This window comes from Colossoma macropomum, unplaced genomic scaffold (assembly GCF_904425465.1).
Source record: "Colossoma macropomum unplaced genomic scaffold, Colossoma_macropomum, whole genome shotgun sequence".
Taxonomy (NCBI): domain Eukaryota; kingdom Metazoa; phylum Chordata; class Actinopteri; order Characiformes; family Serrasalmidae; genus Colossoma; species Colossoma macropomum.
Genome location: NW_023494803.1, coordinates 21,552,967 through 21,577,120, shown reverse-complemented (window position 1 = coordinate 21,577,120; position 24,154 = coordinate 21,552,967). Strand labels below are relative to the sequence as shown.

Genomic DNA, 24,154 nt, shown 5'->3' with positions numbered 1-24,154 from the left:
CTTTGCTGTAGATAAGCCTCCGTTTCCTTGCCTGTATTTCTCATCCGGAAACACACAGACGAAAACTACAGGCGAGGCGGTTGTGCAGCAGTGTGAAGAAAACAGGACTCGCTGTGGGGATGTTGCCCTAATACTGACACTGTCAGTGGATTTACCGCTCTCCTTTCTCTCCGACCATGAGTCAGTGACACTCGGCCGTTCGTGTGATGGGTGTGGCTAACGACACGAAGCGGGACTCTGCTCTGTTTTTTCTGCGCCTGTGTACAAATGAAAAACACCGGAGTCAATATCGGTCATTAATTTGAACTGATCATCTCCTGAGAGCTGATCTTTATGACTGTGATGCGACACCTCTAGGATGAGAGCCTTGGTCATATTTACTGTGACTTTAGCCCCTTTTTGGGCGAACTGTGCGATAAATCCAAGGTCCGCCGAGGAGGACTCGAGAAAACAGGAAGAGAGCCGAGAATTCGGTGGGTGGCTTAACGTTAACACAGCTAACCGGTTAACTAACCAGCACGTGTTTTAACTATCTCTTTAAAAGACAAGACAGTTTAGCGTCGTCATCTGTTAATAAGCAGCGGCAACTGCTTAGCATGTTATAGCGGGTTGTTTTGTCCTTTGCTAAAAATGGAATTTCCTTCATCCCTCCCACACGTTGATGTTCACTGCATGATTTGCAGTTAGTTAGCTTAGCTATCTAAGTGAACTGTTAGTTAAAACAATTATAGTGTCTTTCTCTCTTTCCTAAAGAGTTGGTTTCAAAACTGGCCTCAAAGACATTTAAATATGATGGTCCAAACTAGTGGCGCTATTTCCTCAAAATATTGTGTCGCTTTCAGACTTCCTTGCTACTTTCGTTACAGGCACCTTCCATGAAGAGAGTTCAGTTTATGCCCCATTACCTTTTTATGAGCAATAAAGTGACTGTTTTTTTATTTCTGTGAAAAGCGAAGGGATGTGTACTCCATCTTAACATAACATTATTAAAATTAGCATTTAAATGGTCACGAAAACACATAAAACGTCTAGATCTACCTTTTAGTAAGATGATGTGGGGCTGTCCCACCTCACTGACATTGAACTTCTCTACGAAATATATTCATTTAAAATCTTCCAGTAACACCATAATTGCAATATTATTTGGTTAATTTCCAAGCAGTTTAATGTTAAAATAATCATTTTCCCCGTTCATTGATTTAATTAAACAACAACAAAAAACTTTTTATTGTTTCCCACATTTTATGCGCAGCCCTGTTACTCAAACCTGCCCCCCATGAAAAAATGGAACATTCCTTTCATTATGATTTATACAGGAATTCGCATCATCTTGTTTTCTGCGGAATCTCCGTCAGACCTTCAGACAAGTCATTGTTCTTATAATGTTTTCTCGATTTACACACAAAACATTGATTTGGCCGCATGGTTAAAGCTGGGTCCTTCAACCCTGTTACCAAAATTATTGTTACAGAAAAGAATATATTTATATTTTTTAATTTATGTAAACTACTTGGATATTAGTGTATGACGTGCACTCTGTCACGCTTATTTTAGACTAAGTTTGCAAACCTCTTACGCTTTTTTAACCTTCAGTTATTTTAAATGAAAATAGAAATAAAAAGGCTTAAAACAGATTTTAATGAAAACATTTTGATTAAAACAAATTTCCAACTTTCCAGTATGCTGTAAGTTGTATACTTTATATGTATTTTTGCTGCATTAATGTCAACCTAATGGTGAATATGATCTCTGTGTTCAACCCTGTTACTTGCGTCAACCCTGTTATTCAGTTATTATTGGTTAAATTAATTTAAAACATTTAATTTAGTAGTTTGTGTTATCAGAAGTGTCAGTTTGGTAACAAGAGCAAAAAATGCTGTACATTTCCAGAAAACAGAAAACATTTCTAAAGAGTTCTAATTCTAAAGAGAGCCTAAAATGAGTTTATTCACAGAAAGTGCCTACGACTTAACATTGTGATATGTCTTTTAGATAGATAGATAGATAGATAGATACTTTATTGATCCCGAAGGAAATTTAGCAGCCAGTAGCAGTCACACAACACAGGATATTAATAATAATAATAAGGGTGAAACAATATGAAAGGAAGAATAAATATAAAAAGAAATTGTTGTTGTGTGCACATTAAACAACAATAACTGACTGACCAGAACCTCAGACAGGCACGCTGCCAATTTATCCTTTTGGTCACACTAACCTAGACATGGTTGCTTGGCTACCATGCTTGGTTGTTGTGCTGTTTATGCTCAGGACTTTCTGCTTTATTTGCCAACTTTCCATTGACACAGTGGTCCACAGTTGACCTCATGAGGTTTGAGTCTTTGAGTAGTGGAACAAACTACGACCATTCTTAGCAGTCAAGGGCTATGGGTTGTTGATAAATTAATGCTTGTGGATTACACAGTTCTGCTGAATATGGATTGATCTTAAAGCCAACTGTTCTTGACCTATACAAATTAATAGAGGCAGCTGGAGTAAACTAATTGTCAGTGTCCATCACATTCAGACACTGTGCTCCAAACTCTTTAGATTGTTGTGTAGTAGGGCTATAATAATACACATTTTCAGGTTCTATATCATTTTCAATTCTGAAGTCAAGATTTGATTAAATTATGCCAATCCCTTGATTTTACAGAGCTCTAATTATATAATACACACACTGATTTGGCTCAGATAAATACTTATTTCAAAACTAAAGATTGCAAAACAGAGCTATAAACAATACAGAAATAGGGCCTAGTTTTGATCACTCACAGTGGTTTCTATGCAAATGAGAGACCCTTGGAAGAAACTGAGGGAGGTATCGGCAACAGTTTTATTTATAAGATCGTTACTGTATTAAATTTGCATAATAATGCCAATTTAGACCAACCATTATTGGCTGCAAAATTACACAACAAATGATGTGAACATTACAAAGCCTTACCCTATAGCTTTCCCTTATGGTAATAGAATTACCATACATTAATAACTGGACTAGTTTATAATATTACTTAATTGTTCATGATACACCAATTTGGCAGTATTTTACTTTCCAATCAAATTAACATGGAGATCCATGGGAGATCCATGTTATTAGCTGTCTTCTTCTTCTTCTTATTATTATTATTATTATTATTAAGGGTGGTAATATTATCAGTTTAAAAGCACATGTGAGGATATGTCATCCATATGCTTAATTGTGTCTGGTCCATAATAGAGAGGGTCCTTCAAATAAACCAAATAGCAAAATCAACACACTGAACAAACTTGTCAGTTTTACTCTCTATAGGCGCATAGATCTAATGTACAGATGTTTTTGTTTCATTTGCACAAGCTCCAGCAATTATTGTCAAGTTATAATATAATCTTTCCAAGTGGCATTCAAAGCCAGTATATGTCTAGTTAATTAGTTGATGATATTGTTTTTGTATGGTCTATAAATAGCCTGGATTATCCATAGATGAGAATGACTGTACAAAGGAAATGGTCAAACAAAGGCAAAGAAGTTAAAAAAAAATCACTTAAAATCACATGGCAAGTGAAAGTGTGTGAGGGAATGACAATTTGAATAATATTCAAATTATTCTGATATGAGTTTTTGACCTAAGGCTATACTCTGTTGAAACGTCAATGAATAGTCAAACACAAGCTTACCAGTTGGGGTACTTGCAGGTACTTGGGAAGATATCTAAGCTGTGGAGTTTTTACATAATAGTAAGTTATTAGGATTAAAGATTTAATGAAGTCAGTCATTTCCTTAAATTTCTATAAATGTATTTCGCATGACAAAAAAGCCACATTCAGCTTTTAACTATATATATAATGTTTAGATTTTGATCAGCTTTAGCAGTTCAGTTTTTCTAGTTTTTCCTTATGTAATATGATAGTTAACAGTGAGCGTAATTCTCCGTCTACGGCGCTGTGTTGCAGAATCACTCAGCTCAGTATTGGCAGACTTTGAGGTGCTCCCTGCAGCTAGCATCCAGCGGCATTCCTTAAGGAAGAGGGACACTGACTCCCAGTCACATGTGGAACGCCTGGTCAGCTTTACAGCACTGCAGAGGTAAAACAGCATTCTCTCAAATCAACTTCAAGCTCAGAAGTATTATAATAATATAATCTATAATATATTATACACAACATATGATTTATAAATATATACACACACACACACACACACACACACACACACACACACAATATATATAGTTTAATACCACAGAAATGCTGCCTAATACATAAATTATAGTATTAGGCTACAGGAATTTTCATACTGTAATATTCAAAGTAGGTTATAATTTGTATGACCTTAATGGTTAATCTTTGTATTTTCTGCATTCAGTTTTTTTTCTTCTTGCACTCGTCAGCCTGAGACGTAGTTAGAATGTTCCAATGTAAACGTTTCTCCTGACTCTCCTCTCTTCCAGTTAGGAAGAAGTGAGATTGTACACAAAAATTCTGCTTTTCTGTTCTTCTGTTTCTAAAGGCATTTCAAGCTCTACTTGACCACCAACACAGAGCTTTTCACAGATGATTTCAAAGCGGTGTTTGTAGATGAGCAAGGGAATGAAGAGAATTATGAAGTGCCGCTGCAGAATTACTTTAAAGGACATGTAGTAGGTGAGCTGCGCGTTTGAAATTGAGCTGTTTAAGGAGTGGAGACTGGCTCAAAGTTCATTCTGATCACTGAATTTGTCTGTGTAGTTTGACTTTGGAGTGAGAACTTCTCTTGCTTTTTCCCAGGTGAAGAGAATTCGAGGGTGCAGGCACACATGGATGGGGAGGAGTTTTCAGCCCACATACTCACAGATGAGGCTGAGTACAACGTTGAGGTAATTATTATGTAGCTAACCTCCACACCAGCGTACCTTCTTTCATGACTTCTCCCAACTGGAGCAGGAGTAGAATTTGCTTAGATTTCTTTCCCCTGTAAGCCATGTTTAGCAGTATGAAAGAAATGCATTCCATGGCTAATATGAACTTGCTACTATGAAGTGGATCTGTCTTAGTAAAGACTTACAAGTCAGTGATTGAAGACAGTTGTCCATAAGCCTCTGTGTGAATTAGGGACAGGCATTTCACATTTTACTATTCAAATATGTGAACTTTTAAAGGAATATTATCTGAATACTCCATGGAGAAAATGTCTTGAGCGTGTTGAGCCGTTTTGGATAAGCTCTCCCCTACTTCTTTCTCCATTAGCCATTATGGAGGATAACAGAGACGTCACAAGATGGCCGCTTGCTGGTGTATCGTTCTGAGGACATCAGGAACATCAGCCGACTGGCCTCCCCCAAAGTGTGCGGTTATGTCAGTGCCGAGGCTCAGGACCTGCTGCCAGAGGTTAAAGCAGCTGCGGGAATGCAGCAGGATGGGGGTGAGTACAAGTTGATTGATTGATTGTTTGCTTAATTGATTTTTTTTTTTTTTTGTGAAATGCATTATGGATCATTTTTGAAAATGTTCTTTTTTCTTGATTTATGTGGTTGGGAGTGGGCTTTTCACATATACAATATCAATGCTATGTTGTGAGTAATACCACCTTTATTAGAGATCTAAAAATAATTTCATTGTACAGCTGTTATTCTTTTCAAAAACTCTTTATATCTGTAAATGGATATACAGCATTTCGGAATGAATCTCTTCAATTATTCAAAGTGATCTGATGCATTTTTCCCAAAGCTAGTAAGATCACGTTGTTGTCTAATGACTCTGTGTAGAACCAAGCCGCAGAGTGAGGAGGCAGGCGCATAACCACAAGAAGAACACCTGCACATTGCTGCTGGTGGCAGATTACCGCTTCTTTGAGAGCATGGGCCGCAAAGAGGAGAGTACAACCCTGAACTATCTGGTAAGTTCTGAAGGCCAAATCTACTGAGCAACAATTAGTCCGTGAAGTCAATAGCATTGACTACTATTCTTAAGTGATAAAATATTGTTCAGTCACACTGCATCCTTCTGAGGGCTTGTAGTACTGTGATGTATGATTGTATGAGTTCTGCAAAGAATAAGGGCGTGACAGAATTAGTATAAAGACAGATTACAGAGGCTTTTTAATATGTTCAGAACTTTTGGAATAATTTCCCCAAAATCTCTAATTTGCACGTTTTCTTGTTTATATCTGAAATCTGTTTCTATATCTTAATACTGATTCCATTTGTGCACTTGCCATCATGAAAAACATAGGACCATAGGTGAGAGCCACTAAAGATGGTGTGATAGATCAGTCGTTTACTTGAATAGTAGTTAGGTTTATTGATTAGGTTTATTATATACTTGCTCTAAACTCTTCTTACTAAAAAATGTGGTGCAGGTTTTTCGTCTCAAGCTGTGTCAAAATACGTCATTTTAACTTTATAGTTATAAACAGGAGTTTGAGTTTAGATTTGAGCATTTAAAACTTCAGACCTTTTCGGAGTTTTCAGTGTCCTTATCTGGTAGTAATTGTGTTTTGGTTTCTTTCAGATCGAACTAATTGACCGTGTGGATGACATCTACAGGAACACTTCGTGGGATGATGAGTATAAAGGCTATGGTGTACAGATTCACCAGGTGCTTTCTGTTCTGTTCTGTTCTAGTGAAATGTTACAGTTAGCGATGAGCAATGTGGCAAAAATATGACAGTCTTTCAAGATATTTTTACAATATATGACATTTTATTTTTATGAGGTTCAGTAAGTTGGTACAGACAAAAAAGATCCAGAAGTGCCACATAAAAAATGAATTTTATTCACAGTTTAATTACACATGACTAATTGTGCTCTTACTTAATGAAAAATGTACTTGGTCAGTCTTTAAGCACAGACATATGCTCACAAAAGCATAGTGTGACATAATGTGATGCAGCTTATCATGCTAATGATAAACATTGTCATACTGCCCTACCCTAGTGGTAGGTCTGTGATGTTATTCAGTGTGGAACCTGCCACAAAGTTCAAGAGAAACCCAGCCTAGCCATTCAAGCAACAGTCTACACTGTATGACAGACATAGTCTTGATTATGCACATTTTGGTAATGTTTAAAGGCTTTTTTCCAAGTAGTCTAGCTTTCTCTTAATTGCTTCAACATAGCTCTGTATCCATGGTTCATCAGAAGTGATGATACACCACTGTTGAGTCATTCACTACATGACATTGATTTAAGTGAAAACAGTCATCCTCTTTTAAAGATGAGGTCATGAATGTTGTGTGGGGGGATTCACCCTGTATGGTGGCACAGTTATTACCATAGAATTTCTGTGAATAATGTGACTAGGACACAAGACCCTGTTTACCATTGTGCTACTGTCTGTTTTTTGTTTTATCTCACGCTCATTGTCTCTATCCTGCTTCAACAGATCATCATAAACAAACACCCGACCCCAGTGTCCAAAGGACAGTACCACTACAACATGGAAGGTAGTCCACGGCAAAAGGGGGATGTGTGGGATGTTAAGAAGCTTTTAGAAGTAAGTGCTCTGGTCCCACTAAATACACACAGTGGTAGCAAGTGAATATTAACTAATTAGTCAAAGGATTTTGAAGATTTTGGAGAATACAGCGAGACTTTTATGGCATTGTGAATGGCAACTTGAGTCTACTTTTGTTATCTTTCTGCTCTGCTTAGCAATTCAGTTTGGACATTGCTGAGAACGCCTCCAGTGTCTGCCTGGCCCACCTCTTTACGTATCAGGACTTTGATGAGGGCACGCTCGGTCTGGCGTACGTAGCCTCTTCCAGAGACCAGGCATTAGGTGGACTCTGCTCTAAACGTAAGACCAAGCGCACATGCTAGAGCATGCATCCCCCCCAGGCAAACAGTTTGACAAACATTTTGTTTTGTTTTTTTCTTTCACAGCTTATTATCCATCTCAGGCAGTCAAGAAACCCAGCTACCTGAACACAGGGCTAACCAGCACTAAGAATTATGGAAAGACTATTCTCACTAAGGTTTGTATGTGACAGTTCTTCACACATTACCATTTATTGTCCACATGATCATGTTAATTAGTAGATTTGAATCGTATTTAAGGAAGGGCTGTCAGATGATTAATGGCATACTTTTGTGTAGTTTGTCAAATATGACCCTAAAGTGCCATTTTTTTCCTTTTAAAAATAAATGCATAATAGCAATATGAATGGACAAAATAAGCTGTATTCAAAGTTCGGAATGTATTTTTTAACTTTCAGTAATTAAGTGACATTAGTTTCATCATGTGAATGCAGTTCACATGAACTTGAACCTGAAAATCAAGCGAAGCAAGTTTGCACTTTCAGCACAGCTGGATGCTTGTTTCAACTAATGAATGTATACAGTACATCATGTATATTATCATATATTGTCAGTGATTCTAACTCCTCTGTAATTGTAGCCATCTCGCTCTCATTCACACAGCTTGTGGATTTTTGTTACTGTGGAGGCTCTTAGAAGGAAACTGTAGCTTTCCATTTTGCGGTTTGCTTTTGTTAGTTTGCTGCTAACAAATTGATTTATCCATAGATGACACTGTAGCACTGTCCAGCGTAGTGTGCAGAATTACTGAAACTGCTGATATCAGCAGTGTGGTTGTTTGTAAATGATTCTTCAGACTCTATATGTTCCTGGTAATAAACAAACACTGCATTGCACTAGCTGGAAATAACATGGTCTTATCAAAAGAGCCTTCAGTGGAACTTGCTGTTTAAAAGCCATATTTGAGAGAGCTACGAGTCAATCCCAACAACATACAGCACATGAGCAGTTGGGCTTCAAAGTGAAACGACAAGTTATTAAACTTGTAGAATGTGCTAAAACAACTTGGTGGTGTGAATCATTTCTCACAGAACGCATGATTAATGTGTAGTTATGTAATTAACTGTGACAGTTAATTTGAAGATTTATTAATCATTGACTGTTGTGAGATTGCATGCCCTGAGTTTTAACTCTAATGTTTAGGAAGCAGATCTGGTGACCACTCATGAGCTTGGACACAACTTTGGAGCGGAGCACGACCCAGACAACATTCCCTACTGCGCCCCAAGCGATGATCAAGGGGGCAAATATGTTATGTACCCCATTGCCGTTAGTGGAGACCATGTCAACAACAAGGTATTCTGCGCTAATGATTATAATTTCTTTTCAGATATCTCCTCAATTGCTTCTTAAATTGAACAAAATATCTCACAATTCCATTATGTTCACATAACTGAAAGAAATGCTTTGTGTGACGCAGGTCACACAGTGTTTGCCTATTTGCATTGGGGAAAATTTTGTCTGTCTGTTCAGGAAACTAAACAGCATGCAAAAGAGAACTAGCTGGCTAGTATCATGAGCAAAGAAAAGATGGGCTAAAAAAAGAGAGAAGTAATTCAGTTAGCACAGTCCCTTTCAGCAGGCAGCAGGCCCCCAGGCTCTGTGACATTTCCTGTTTGATCCAAGTGCTCTGGCGTATTACTTAGGCAATAAATGAATGTTTTGAACAACCTAGAAATGCTGTTGCCTCTTATTCCCAGACAAGCCTTGTTATTTGAAGTTTGGGAATGCTGGGGTCTTTTGCTTTATTCCTAGCATCTCTGTCTTTTCAGCGATTCTCCAACTGCAGTAAGGCCTCAGTCAGCAGGACCCTGAGGGTCAAGGCTCCAGTGTGCTTCAGGGTGAGGACCAGCAAATTGTGTGGGAACTCTCGTGTGGAGGAGGGAGAGCAGTGTGACCCTGGGCTCCTCCATATGAAAGATGACCCCTGCTGCACGTCCGATTGCAAGTTCCAAAAGAATGCGCAGTGCAGGTACGGTGCACGGTGTAAGCAGCTGAGTCCATGCTTTTTAAATGTGCAACACTATGTATGTGGAACATGATGGAAAATAACTGTTTAGTGTCATCAACGTAAGTCCCTGAGAAAACTCTGGGACGAAAGGCTTGTCTGTGTTTTCATGGACCTCCTGTCAGTCATTTTACAGAAACCTTAAATCCACCCCCTCTCAGTGCTTACAAAGGCAAACAGTGTGCAAAAAAAAAACAACCTACCCTTCAGAAAACTGTATGAAAAGAAAACATAAAACAAGTGAATACTGGAAGCCATATAAAGCAATGTTTATTGATGAAACACCTTCATATGTTGTGTGTAAAGTTAACTGCAGCTATCAATGCCTGCAAGCTAGCATACTTACTCTGGCTAACTCCAGTAGATATGATTGGCTAAAATAAGTCTAAACATCAGAATATAATTTTATGGTTTAGCTTACATTAGGTAATTTTGCATGAATACATTAGGGCTTTTGCATGAATCACCTTCACAAAATATAAGTAATGTTAGACAGCTGCAGCTAACAGTGCTGACCAGCTAACTGGCTACTCTGATTGACTAAAATAATAAAAGATTATACTACACACCAAAAAGCAATCCTTTTCAGTTTACATATAGAGTTTTATGATTTGGCTAGCCAGATAGTGCTTCTTGCAGAAAGATTGCCTTGTTTTAGGTTGTAGGTAATATTAGATAACTGCAGCTAGTGATGACTATGAGCTAAAGGAATTATTCCAGTTAGCTAAAATAATAAAGGATAAGACTAAACAGAACATAGAATCGCTGACTAAGGTTGTAAATATTGTTAGATAACTGCAGCTATTGTTGCTCATGGGCTGATTAATTTGGCTAAATTAAGCTGTAGCGGATGCAGTTGAACAGCATATTACCCCTTTCACTTATACAGTTTTGTGAATTAACTAGCCAGATAAGGAAATTGTTTTAAACACAACTTCATAGAAAAAGTAGTGCTAGATAGCTACAACTAATGATGCTTGTGGGTTAAAGCCTACCAAATTAAAAGTTACAAAACCAGTGTTATTTACCTGATGCTGCTTAAACAGAAAAATTAGCTCATGATACATGAGCCCAACTCAGACCACACAATTCCAAATCAGTAGCTTTTAATGTTTGACGATACTCAGCTGCTTGCTTTTTACAGTAGAGATGGACTTTTTTAACAATCCCATTGTTACTGCATGCTGTAGAGGTTTTACATGATTTTGATTTTGCAAATGTATCATCACTGAATACTTGGAAATGCTCTTTTTGTCCACACCACAGTGACAGGAACAGTCCCTGCTGCCACAATTGCAAGTTCAAGCAAAAAGGGTTGCCCTGTCAAGAGTCCATCAGTGCCACCTGTAAAGCCACATCAAATTGTACAGGTAAGCTGTCATACTGCTGTTGTCATTGTGAAATGCAAGTTCTCTGTTAGACATTAAAGACTGCCCAATTGCCTGTGGCATATAAAACAGTAAATAGGGACAGCAGTGTTGAAAATCACTTGCCCAATCAGCAATGGGATAGTTTTCACTTTTTGAGACAGTTAATTCAGTGAACAATGTACTTGATAGTGTGAGTGTGCAATGAAACAAGTGAGAAACCTTATTCATTTGGGGAAATTCTTTGGGTTTTCTTTGGTCGATTTTGGCTAGGGATGTCCTGATCCAATCCAGATTTTTTTTTTTTTAGCTAGTCATGTTTCGTCTTAGCATTTTGTGAGCATGTGGCTATTATGCTTCTAGTCTACTTTCTGCCACTTGCTGCAAAGAATCATTTACAAAATACAGTCCCACAACTAATTGAAAATGAAACCATTTCAGAGATGTTCTGCTTTCTGTTGTCCTGTGTGCTACTGTATGTCAAAGAACCTGGTGTCAACAGTGTACTTTAAGCCAAGAGACATAAGTAAGCTACTGTGTGCACGTTAGAGCAATATGAAATTGTATTCACAACTTTTTAAAGTAGTTGTTTCACATATGTATTCCATTAAAAAAGGGATAAGTTGAGAATGTATACTACAAAGTACAAAACAAAACTGAATTTTGCAGAGTATTGTAGTAACTGGTAGCTAAATCATCAGTTACATTTGAATGTAGGCCATTATTACAACTGTAAAATGGTCATTTAAAGAAATGGAAGGACCAAGGATCTGTCCAGAGTGTCACATTTTGCACATAATGAAAATGAAGTAATTTTACTGTAGTATTAATTGGCAGTGTAGCATATTTTACCTAATTATGATTATCTATGAAAACAAAAATCAGGACAGGATCGGGATCCCTATTTTCAACCCATTCATACCACAGATTTTTTTGCAAAACTGGATTATTCTCTGCAGACATTATTAATTATGGAAAATATTGTCATCTTGGTTGTACATGTGCAAAGAAGGTTGCTCGATCATTAGGATCACAGGACAGGGGGCTCCGTCGAGAATGTTTTTGTTTATTTTATTTTGGCAATTTAGTAGACTGTGTTTCTCCTGTAAATAGTTATTTATTGTTTTATTGTCTTCACTCTTTATCCATTTTCTTTTTCTGATCAAAATGAATAAAGAATTCATTCTTTTAAAGTATTGCATACAACATAATATGATTGGAGCCCCAAGAGGATATTGCTTAGGAGCCCCCAAAATGTATGGAAACACATCTGATATTAAATAATAGTATAAAAAAGACACACTTTGTTTGGGACAGTGACCTTTGTCCACTTGCCCACTGAGGCAAATTGGGCGAAAATGTTCCTGTTGAACCAGTGTAGCTAGATATAAAATGTTGCACTGACCGCTGAAAGCCAATGAATCTTATGGCCAAAAAGTTGTGGCTAGAATTATGGAAACATATTCTTACATACACTGTAATCGCAATGAACAAAAATGCTTCAGTACCAGAAAACAGTGTCACTTAAAAATGTTACCTAAATAAGAACATTGCTGACATGTTGGGTATCACAATGGTTACAGTTGGCAAATTGTTGAAAATTCAACTGATCTTGTGGTTTATTAAAAGGGAACTAAATATGTATAACCCATGGCCTCTTTAGTGGCCAAAACATAAAATCTTGTGGGCAGGGGCACCTGGATTATATCGAGGTACGCCACCTTGTACTGACTTAAGGAAACCTTGTTTCTCTAGGCAGCAGTAGCGAATGCCCAGCTCCAGGCAACCTACCTGATGGCACGGAGTGTGTGGACAAGGGAGTGTGTCAGCAGGGCGAGTGTGTGCCTTACTGCGAGGCCAGTCAGAACCTTCGCCCCTGTGCTTGCAATGGTAAGTGTACAGACTAGTACACCAACTAAAGAATATTTCTATAATCAATTAATTGACTAATTGAGTTTTTTTTTCTTTTTGCGGTTTCCAATCACTTCCCCGTCACAGTGTTGCCGTCATTCTGTCTGTACGACAAGCAGTTTCTTCCTTTATGAAAGTATTCCTGCAGTGTACGGCAGTCTGTCAGCATGACTGTACATGTCATAAGAACATTCATAAATGTAGAAAGTAGAAAACAAATGACAAACTACAAGTGGTGGTAACGTAGACTGGAACTACGCTGAGTTAGTTGACAAAGATGTCATTGAGGGATTAAATTTAGTCATGGACTATTTTTTTCCTTTCAGTAGAAAATCTCCATTCAAAATCCTGTGTCTGGGAAAATGGCCCTTGCTTTTTCTGTTTAAAGTCCTTTGTAATGTAGATTAATTTGTAGGAGGACTAGACCTAAAACATTTTCTGGAATAAAGTTGTTATAAATTATTATATGTATGCTGTCAGGATCCAACATGAACCAGGTTTAGGATTTAAAGGAGATAAAGTAGCTTTTATAAAAGCTTTGAAATCATTTGTCATTGGCTTTTAGATTCTGTATTCACTGTGTAGGCAATACTTTTTCAGTGGGGACACTGAACTGAGCTTGTTCCTCCAGTATTGCAGCACTTCAAAATATCTGTGTGTTCTCCACTAAACGTCTGACCCAACGTGCTGCTTTCCTTCCAGAGACGGACCAGTCGTGCAAAGTGTGCTGCAAGGACAAGGATGGAGTGTGCAAGCCTTCTCTTTCTCCTGCGAAAGAGCATCTGTACCTGCGCAAAGGAAAGCCCTGCACTGTGGGCTTCTGTGATGGGCATGTGAGTGTCTTTTCTCTTTTTTAGTAATACAGATATATGCTTGTATGGCAGTGTGACATCTATCTACATCCCCATATGTCTGTATGACCTGTGCAGCGGTGTGAGGAACAAGTTCACCCTATAGCACTGACACTTCATCAGAAGTCATTGGTCATTTTGTAGATGGCATCATGCCCAAATAAGGAACTCCCAGTGAAAGCCATTGTTCCCTGTGAGACTTTCAAAAATTGCAGTCGTTGTCCCCTTGGGCAAACAAAAATGTTCTAAAGCTGTTTTGTTTTACACACATTTTTTCCCCTTAATGTCACTGGATGCTCTGAATGATTACAGGATCATTAAGGAGAAATATGAAGCTTTGTAAAATGTGTTATTTCAGCTACTACATGACCTCAGAATTCAGAGGATCCAATATGTACATTGAACAAAACATATCCGCGTTGAAGCCTTTTCGTTTACCACAGGGTACCACAGCAGGTTTTTTTATTTATTTATTTTTTTCCTTCCAAAATGTCACATCCAAAATGCCCTTAAGCAAAACCTGGAGTTCCTTATTTGGATGTGATGCTGACTAAGAAATGATGCATGATCTTAGAGATTTGTTGCCAAGATAGGTTGTGCTAAAGTGTTCTACTTTTCCTGTTCTGCAGGGAAAATGCATGAAGCAAGTTCAAGATGTTGTTGAGAGGTTGTGGGACTTCATTGACAAGCTGGACATCAACACATTTGGTAAGAGGCAATGGCACAGTTGACTACTTTAGAGGATGCACCACCAACAGTCCTTTTCCAGGGAACAGGTTGCATTGTCCTGGCCGCTTTGACAACATATCCATAGTAATGGCACCTAACTGTCTTTTTTTGTTTTTTTAAATCTTCAGGCAAGTTCCTGGCTGACAACATAGTGGGCTCAGTGGTGGTGTTTTCCCTCCTATTCTGGATCCCTTTGAGCATTTTGGTGCACTGTGTGGTAAGACCATTTTCTGTTCAGCTTAAAGAGAACCCTGACTGTTAAGACATATAGGCCCCAATATAGTGTCCATGTCCAATATCAATCAAATCAAATATGTTGTATAAACCAAGCAAAATACTTTATTTATTGTTAAAAATAGACAAAATCCTTGTACTAGTAGGTTGCCATTTTTGTTGCAGCAACAAGTGGTTGCTCTCTCTCTTGTCCACTGAGCAAGAACAGCGAGCTAAATATCTCTTTTAACTCTAATATATCTATATATATAATATATATATAGTCTTTCCAACTCGTAGGACTGAGTCCACCGTAACCATATGACATCCCAGTGTGACAGTGGGGAGGAATTTAGCCCATTTGTCATTTTTTCATAATAAACAAAACATTCCCATTTGGTTTATGTCATATTGTAATAGTATTGGACATGCACACTGTTTTAAGGCATACAAATCTTAACAGTCAGGGTTCCCTTTGAATCAGTCTTGTAAAGTTGCTAAAAGATTCTCTTAAAGCGGCAAAAGACTAGACGTAACACCTTTTGTGCTTGTTTTTAGGATAAGAAGCTGGACAGACAGTATGAGGAAAACTCCAAGTCTCTAATTTATCCCACTGTAAGTCTCTTTGCCTCATTATCCACAACCTAATTCACATCATGCACGTTCTACCCTTCCAGAGACCACAGCCATTAACATACTAATAAAAAAAAAACCAAGCTAGCACATTAACACAGTGCACGTGTAAACATTTCATACATAGCTGCAGTTAGCATGGGCCTTTTCAGTAGGGTTAACAAACTGTGGGTGAACTTGGCTGAAGATATGACCTGTGGCTCCACTGTTTGCTCTGGGTCTCATGGAACTGCAGCAGATGATGGTGGAAGTGTGTAGTAAAGCCTCAGGTGAGTGTGTGTATATATGTGTTACGTGGCCTCACCTTCCTGCCTTCCTGCCCTGGAGTGTATGCTGTCGCATGAGGTGGCAGAAGTGTGGTGGGTCGCTGCACACTCGTTGGCTACTTGTCATGTGGTTAAATGACAGCTTGTCAAACGCTGACGCACGGTTGTAGTTTGTGTTTTTGTGCAGTCGGTGTCAGTAAAGGTGTCATTAAGTCTTGGGACTGGTGTGGATTTGAATTTCGTTTTTTCATTTTGCATGCATGGCTTTCAATACAGATATTATTCATGCCATGAATGCTCCCTGTAGCATGGTTATGTGGACATCCCTGGTACCAGAGATGTGGATGATTGTCTGAGCAGGTGTGATTGTGAGGATGTGTAGATGTACTCCAAAGCAGTGGTTCACCAGCTCTGGTCCTGGAGTATTTCTGCCCTGCATATTTCGCTGTTTTCCTTATTCTAACACATGAACTCGTCAGCTAATTAACAAACCGTGCTGTGTTAAAGTGGAGGTGCTAGAACAGCACGACAGGGAAGCTCCAGCAAAAGGGTTTGATCGGGCATGTTTACCCGTCTGGTCAACATTGTGTTAAAACAGAATTTTCTAGTGTTTGTCAAATACTGCAATATTAGGGGGAAAAGATGATGATAACTTTTGTTTAACCTTCTGTAAAGTTTCATGTAATCAGCGTAATTTCTCAGTTTTCCTTTCAAAATAGGTTTTAATTTGAACATCTTGCACATTGTGTTTATTTATTTGATGACCCTTAACATCCTTGGAAACTTTTTCCTCATATGAACATTATCATTAAAGATAAAAACATTAACATTAAACACAGAATAGCATTGTTATTCATTCATTGATTCATTTACTAGAGGGTCCTTGGCATCCCTGGAAACATTTCCTAAGCAAAATCTTATTTTAGAAAAGTCAACTTCTAACTATGGAGTAACATTTGGTTTTACATATCTGCATTCTTCTCTTGCCTCCTTCTCTCAGAACGTGGAGATGCTGAGCGGTCAGGAGGGGGCTCCCATGCGCATCGTCAGGGCCCCTCAGTCTTCCCATTCAGCAGCCCGACCCCCGCCCTTCCTGCCCCAGCAGGGCCACCCAAGCGGCAGCACTATCGCCACTCAGGCACCGGCCCAACATGCAGCAGCCCACGGCCCTGCCCCGGCCTCCGCCGAACCCAGAGCGGATCCGCAGCGAATGGCCACCATCGCCGAGGACCCCACCGGGGACTCTCCCCAGGACGATCCGGGAGACTTCCCCCAAAGCTCCTCAGCAACCAGGTCCTTCGAGGACCTCACCGAACAGTCACCATTAAACCGCCAGGACAAGAGGCGGCTGCAGAGACAAGCCCGCATTGACAGCAAGGAGACGGAATGCTGAGAGAGGTATGATCCCTCCCAGTCATACCTCCACACGTACTCCCCAAGTACACACGTTATACACAACACACGCATGAGCCTTCCTCAAGAATTAGTTTGGAGACAATCCAGCTTCACCACAGTGCAGGTGTGTCATGTTATCTGCTGAATCTGTCGGTTAACCGTGACGTATCTTGCATTCACTTGTTAGTAAATCACAGATGTATTAAAGAGTAACAGAGTGATGTATAGAAGTAAGAGACTGTAGTCTTTGGACCTGGATATTAAGTTATTGATCGCTGATCAACCTGACAAGTGCCTTGTAGAACATCTGCTGTTGGTGAAACTAAAAATTAAAAGTTTGATCATCACACTGGAATGTCTGCCGCCATGGCCCCTAGTGTGGATCAGTGAATCCTGCCTTCTGCTGTGAAACCATACACCACTACTTGGAGATGCATCCATGTTTTCCTGCCTTTTTTTCGATCACTCCAGGTGGTACAGTAAAGGTTAGGTGTCCAGACACAGATTAAACCAAATCTAGATTTACGACCGTTTCCAACCCAGATTTTGTACTGACAGTAATCTGGTTCTAGACTAGGCTTGATCTGTGTCTGTGAAACCAGCCATTAATCTCTCAATTCAGAGATTATGCTCCATGCTATCATCAATTTGCTACTCTATTAAGTGATAGTATTTAAATTGTTCGGTTTCTGCAAGATGTCAGTGGCATGAGTGCTTTGTCTTAATCACTCCTGGTAAACATGAATTAGATTTTTAGACTGGAAGCATGAAGAGTATATCCTGTCATTGTGTATCCTCCAAAACATCTCTGGAGTCTTAGCCTTCCTCTGTCTCTACTGTGGTATGGCAGATTTAGTTACTATGTCCTAGATTATTTTTTAAAAACTCCTTAAAGAACTGGAATGCTTAAATGAAACACTGCTGAATAGTATTATATGCATACCCACATAAACATATCAGGAGTTAGAAGTGTTACAGAGCATGTGTGTTTTTTTTGTGGCTGCACTATATTTTTGGATGCTGTTTTGGTCTTAAATTGCATTAATATGTAATCTTAAAATTGGTCTCTAATGGCCCAAAGCTGTTTTTTTACGAGTAGTTTAGTTGTGAATTTATGATCAAGCACTATTGATGTAAATCTGTATAAATTGCATTCTGTTTCGCAAACTCTTGCATAAAATCATATAGTGAAGTCCTGTTAATATGATTTTATGTATTGTATTGCATTTCTTAAGTTATGCAGCTATAAAATTTAGGACTGTGCCTTTTTTGTTATCCACTGGTACTGTATTTTATAGTCTTTCTGTTTTATATATAGAAATGGTATCCCCTGTTTCTATAAGTGTAACTGTAACTCAAGTATTTGACATTATGGCTTAATAATGCCCATGTCTAAAGGTTTGTAGCATTTTGATGTGCCATAATACTAATTTTTCTGCTATATCAAAGCTACAGTAGACCAGAGGGTTTAAAAAAAAAAAATCATATCTCACTCACTTGAAAGTTTTATGGGGCACTAATATGATATTACCTTTATCTTTTGTATGTGTATTTCGGATGCCTTGTGTGTAAACTGAATTTATCTGCAACGTCTAAACTCACACAAAATAAACTATCTTTGCACAAGATTTTTGTACCATTTTTTTGAATGATGGATATACAAGAACTCAATAATAGTAAAAAATATTTTTTTATTAAGAACATGGATAGACATATTGATATTGGGTATATAAAGCTAATCCTTCAAAAAAAATCAACTTCCAGTGTAGTATGGGTACATGAGACCATGAACCAGTATTTTAACAATACCTGATTCCCCACAGTAATTCCAAGCCCTGGATACACTGAGCTATTCTTAAAATTTTTTTGGTGTTTCATAACTAAAATTCTAATATTTAATGATAAAGCACTCCAATTTATTTCTGCAGGCGACATTGACATTATAGACAATTATGGCAGCGATCAAGCCAGTCAGAATGACCATCCAAGTCAATACAGCATCTGCTTTTGCATATTACTGCTGCCCTTAAAGCTCATCTTACTGCACTGAAACAGTATGCCATTGCATTGGTGTACTTAAATATGATCAATAGTTCTCCCAAAAACTGATCTCCTCAGTGTATCTAGGCCTTAGAAATTAGTGAGATAACTTTGTGCTCCTTGACATGCTTTCTATTTGTAAAGACTGTCAGACAGGTTTACCCAAAAAGCTCCAGGCAGTGATAAAGTGCATGTCTTTACCTGTCAAGGCTACCCCTCCGTATCACTCCCCTGCCCTGCTCCCTCAAACAGGTATAAACTCACCAAACCATAGAGGCTTGCTACAGTTCAGTGCTTACTGCAATTCAGAGCTTCTGTGTATCATCGGACCTACCAAGTCTAATCACTCAGGAGGCTGTTTTCAGGGTTCTTAGCATCCACATCTCCCCAGTAAGGCAAGATAAAGGGCAAGTCAGCCACTCGACTCTCCAGCAGTTTCCACAGGTGCTCGGCCACAAACTGGTTGCCTTTCGCAGAGAGGTGCAGGCCGTCAGAGAGATAGACTGTGAAATCCTGGGAGAAGAGAATTAGATAGTATGCTGCTTAATATAACAAGCCTTTTATACTGTAGCTGGCTTTAGAGTGATCCACATGGAAACGAGTTGATAGGTGTGAAAAATGGATGCTTAAAGCTTCCACCTGCTTTGTCACATTACCATATTTCATAAGCATACTGGCTCAGTTTTGCACTATTTAAGCCTTGTTTTTAAGGACGCATGATGATTTTAGAATCATAACAGGTAGACAACTGTATTTCAGATCAGCATCAATGCTTTGATTTGACTGATAATTAAAGCGGATATTTGATCATGCATATATTGTATTCCAGAGGAGCAGAACGTTTGTGAGGGCAAGTTGCTCTACTAACGTATCTGTTTTATTCGTTAATCATCTGTAAATGTTACATTTCTCTGCAATACTAATGCTAGATTTAGTGCTAATTTCTAAATTTTCTATATTTATTTGTAATAGAATCAGCATTGACAGACACATATTTAAAATAATGACATCAGTCCAGAATTATCATATCGGTTCGTCCCTATTTGGTCTATTTCCTCTGTACTTTTTTGTGCCGTGTGGTCCAATTAATCAGTAAGCATGTGTGTAGCACCTGTCCATCCTTCTGCATCAGAGACCAGAGGTCCAACACGTCCACTCCACACTGGCCTGCAGTCTGCACACACGCCTGAGCATACTGACCAGTCACAGAGTTCAGACGGTTTAAAGAGCAGCCTGAAGAAGGTGAAGTAAAGAACACTATATTTCTATGATAAAAGTACACACACATGGTTTTCTTCAAGGTATTTAAAGTTCAACACCTCTTTTCAGTGCAGCAATGTGGCAAACAATGCAATACTTTCAAAAATGTATTTGAATAAGCACAAGGTTGACACTGTATTTTGCTAACATTCTTAAAAATACCGTTGCCAAATAGGGGTTTTCTGCATCAACTCCATAGAAAAACCACTTTTACTTCCCTAAAGAACTTTTCAATGGATGATTCATTATAAAACAATTCAGGCAAAATGAGATGTGTGTGAATAACCTTCAAGGTTCGACCTTCTACACAATGTAAAGGTTCTATATCATTTTAAGGTTTTACCTGGAACTGAATCACCAAACCAAGGACCACAAGAATCTTTGTTTTTTAAGAGTCTATAGACAGGTCAATGCTAATTGGACTTGGGTGGGCAAAGACGCACCCATTAGCTCCTACACACGTCACCATAAAGTATAATCCATTCTGCATGAGTTATAATCCATTCGGCATGATGAATGTCAGTCTATGTTGTATTTCTTCATTTCAATGCTAATCCTCTGTTCAGAACATGTAGAAGGAGGTCATGTTTAAAAATACTTATCGAGAGAAAATATTCTCAACATATGTTATTTTCCTTTATGTTGTTTTCTTAAGGTCTAAACCATGTTCATTGTAGAGTTTAAGCAAAAGGCAGAAAGATGAAACTGGTCTCACCTTGCCCCCTCACTCCTTTGTTTGTATTGAAATTACCCTTTGTCTCACGACCTTAAGATGATAATCACTGCCCCCCCTCATCTCTACCCCCTACATCTCTATTCGTATTCTCCTTCTACAACCCCTCCTTATCTCTCCTCAAACTCCTTTTCCTTCCTCCCCCTTAGTTTTCAATGTATATAAGGTCCTTCCAAAATATTCATGTCAGACTGGTGACACACTGAGGACCAAGCTGTGCCTGTGGATGATTGTCTGCATGCATGTGAATAAGACTAGACTCCTGATACTGCTGATTGACTGTTGATCGACCACGCTGTACCCATACTCTGTATGTGGAAATACAGTCAACAGTCAACGCCGAAGCTCCAGTCTCCTGACTCTTCCTGCCAAATTTCTAACATTAGAAACTTATTTGTTTGATATTTAAAGAGTTTTGTAAGGATGAAAAAAATCTAGAAATCAGATGCATTAACTGTAAAAACAAAACCTAAATATTTTCTGTGTTCAATCCAATAAACACTTTAATTTTATTTTTTGCCATAGTATCATTTTGTAGCATTGTTATACTACAGTTGGTATCCACTTTGACATCAGAATTCTGGCACTGTGACAGCCCTACAAACATGACCACGCATGAAAGAAGGTGAAACAGACCTTTCAGGATGCACTCCTTCTCCCAAGATGCCTCATGAAGAGGTGGAGGGGTGATGAAGATAACCTTGTCATTAGGTACTCCAGCCGAGGCCAGGTATTTCACCATGTCTTTCAAGTTCTGTGTGAATTCCTCGCAGGGAACATACTGCTGTGGGTTCTTGTCTGAAGGAAGAGAGAAAACTGGGTTAAATGGCTTTACACAGTAATTCCTAACATTTTTTTACAAGTAACTGTCAAAGTCTCTTGCCTTCCAGGGAACAGTCATTGGCACCGAAGAATATGGTTACTGCTACAGGAGGGTTAGAGACTGTGGGTGGGAGGATGCGGGGAAGAACCACTTTAGCCCACCGTGTGTTGTATCCTGACAGACCCCTGTTCACCACATCGCATTTTCTGACAAAAAGCAAAGAGGCTGAAATCAGTTTCCTACTCACTAACCTCTTGTTCGAACTTTCCCGGTCCATCTTAAACGGTGCAGTAGTTACATTCTTTCACCGCGGTGTCAGATTCTAACTTCTGCACCATTTAAGGTGGAACGGAAAAATTCGAACAAGAAGCTGGCGAATAAGAAACTGACTTCAGCTTCGTCAAAAAGCAGAGATATAAGAGTAGAGGCTAACAGTAGGTATCGTCGCACAAAAAGTAAAACAGTCTGTGAAAATGTGCTGACACGGGAGGAGACGCTACTCACCTCGCTAGCTTGTTTGCTATTTCAGAGCCCCATCCATTCAGCTGAAAAGAAAACTGAAACATACAAAACATCGCACTTTAACGGCGAAACCTACTGTGGGCTCATGAAAATCGGTGCTCACTCTACCTAAGTTACCTACCTGTGTGATGGAGTCTCCGAAGAGAATGACCTGAGGCCAAATAATACTCTTAATTTTAGACATTGTGAAAATAAAAGTACAGAATATGTTCAAAGTCTTCTTCTCTATTTCACGACTGAGCAGGCAGCTCAGTTTAAGCTCTCTATCGCCCCCTACTGTAAGGAGGTCAGCGAGAGTTAGAAAACAGTTTTAAAGGAGGATTTTGTGAAAATAATCTCCACAATAACACGCAGTTCATTCACTTCAGACTGACCGGCACGTCGTCTGTTTCACTTCTGTTTTACAGTATAAGGAGTTTAAACCTGCAGGATTAAAGTCTAATCGCGTTAAAGGGAAAGTCCACTGGTTTTTATTTCTGCCTAATTCAGTGGATGAGCACTACTTCTCCGCCATGAAAGGATTTATAAAACCTTACGTCCAAAAACAGTGTTTAAACATCAACATATTCATAACCAGCTCTATACGGGCCCACCAAAGGACACTGGGGAAAATGACACCGTGGACCACATCTCAGGATAATTATATTGAGATAATTTTCTCAGGATAATTTTCTGAACGTCTTTTTTGACACAGGTTATTCTCTAATACTTCCTAAAATCTTCGTCCAAAACAGGCTGTTGGGTTTTAAAACACGTTTCAAATGGTGCTCTGATGTAATATAACATTTTCTGTTGGCGAGCACTGAAACACTGTCTTGAGACTGAGTTCAAAATAAAGTGCTAAATAGTGGTCAGTTTCCATTAGAACAGGTCACGGATACACAATTTACAGCACCCCTGACAAATGGACTGTGGGCTTGGGAATATATTAATGAGTGGAATGCTGCCTGAATAGCATACTGGTGCCACCTACTGGGTGCTTAAGTTTTCCCTATATATCTCGAGATATTTATCTCAGGATAATTTTCTCGAGATAATTATCACAAGATAATTAATTTGAGGGGAAAAAAATCTCAGGTCAGACAGGAATTTTTTATCCATTAGAAAAATCCATGTCCTTTCTTGGAATCCATAAACTCAATAACAGGTTAATGTGATTAGCTTTTAGAGGCATTAAACTATTCGCATGTTTGGTTTGCCATGAACTATTAGGTTTCTCTAGAACAGAGCATTTTACATCAAACCGTTCTGAATGACCCTGAACTAGAGATGGTGCTTCGATACTGATGTATCGATACTTTTGATCCTGACATTCTTTTTTGCGACTCGTTACTCACATTGCGATGTCGATACCATGTGTTTTCTTTAGGCATTAAACTGAATATACATTAGTAACTTATAGTGAAAAAGTAAAAAAAAAGTTATCATAGCGTAGGATAGGAACTGTTTTTCCTTCCGCCCACTCCCTCTGCTTTTTTACTGGTTTTCACTGCTGAAATCACAGACCTTTTAAAAATATCAGTATCGATACTGGTATCAGATATTAGCCTTGGTATTACTTGGTATTGGATCAAAAAGAAAACCAGTGGTATCACCCGTCTCTGAGTGATTTAATCATAATCATTTAAT

At 38.7% G+C, this 24,154-nt stretch overlaps 2 protein-coding genes across 2 annotated transcripts; one reads left to right on the top strand and one right to left on the bottom strand.

The window, feature by feature from the left end:
* Positions 1-15: 15 nt before the first annotated feature.
* adam17a (ADAM metallopeptidase domain 17a) lies at positions 16-18,775 on the top strand. The gene is made up of 19 exons (XM_036593103.1): positions 16-473; positions 3,934-4,066; positions 4,490-4,623; positions 4,747-4,835; positions 5,206-5,380; positions 5,724-5,854; positions 6,469-6,555; positions 7,341-7,451; positions 7,610-7,754; positions 7,841-7,932; positions 8,918-9,070; positions 9,547-9,746; positions 11,049-11,152; positions 12,905-13,039; positions 13,763-13,893; positions 14,541-14,619; positions 14,769-14,857; positions 15,412-15,468; positions 16,753-18,775. The coding sequence occupies exons 1-19, from the start codon at positions 359-361 to the stop codon at positions 17,143-17,145; spliced, it is 2,553 nt and encodes an 850-aa protein (XP_036448996.1). The 5' UTR covers positions 16-358; the 3' UTR covers positions 17,146-18,775.
* On the bottom strand, positions 18,767-22,754 carry iah1 (isoamyl acetate hydrolyzing esterase 1 (putative)). Its single transcript, XM_036593104.1, has 6 exons — positions 22,647-22,754; positions 22,508-22,560; positions 22,064-22,209; positions 21,817-21,978; positions 20,299-20,420; positions 18,767-19,700 (listed from the first exon to the last, which is right to left on the bottom strand). Exons 1-6 carry the CDS (start codon positions 22,707-22,709, stop codon positions 19,527-19,529), a joined length of 720 nt encoding a protein of 239 aa, XP_036448997.1. The 5' UTR covers positions 22,710-22,754; the 3' UTR covers positions 18,767-19,526.
* Between the last annotated feature and the right edge of the window lie 1,400 nt (positions 22,755-24,154).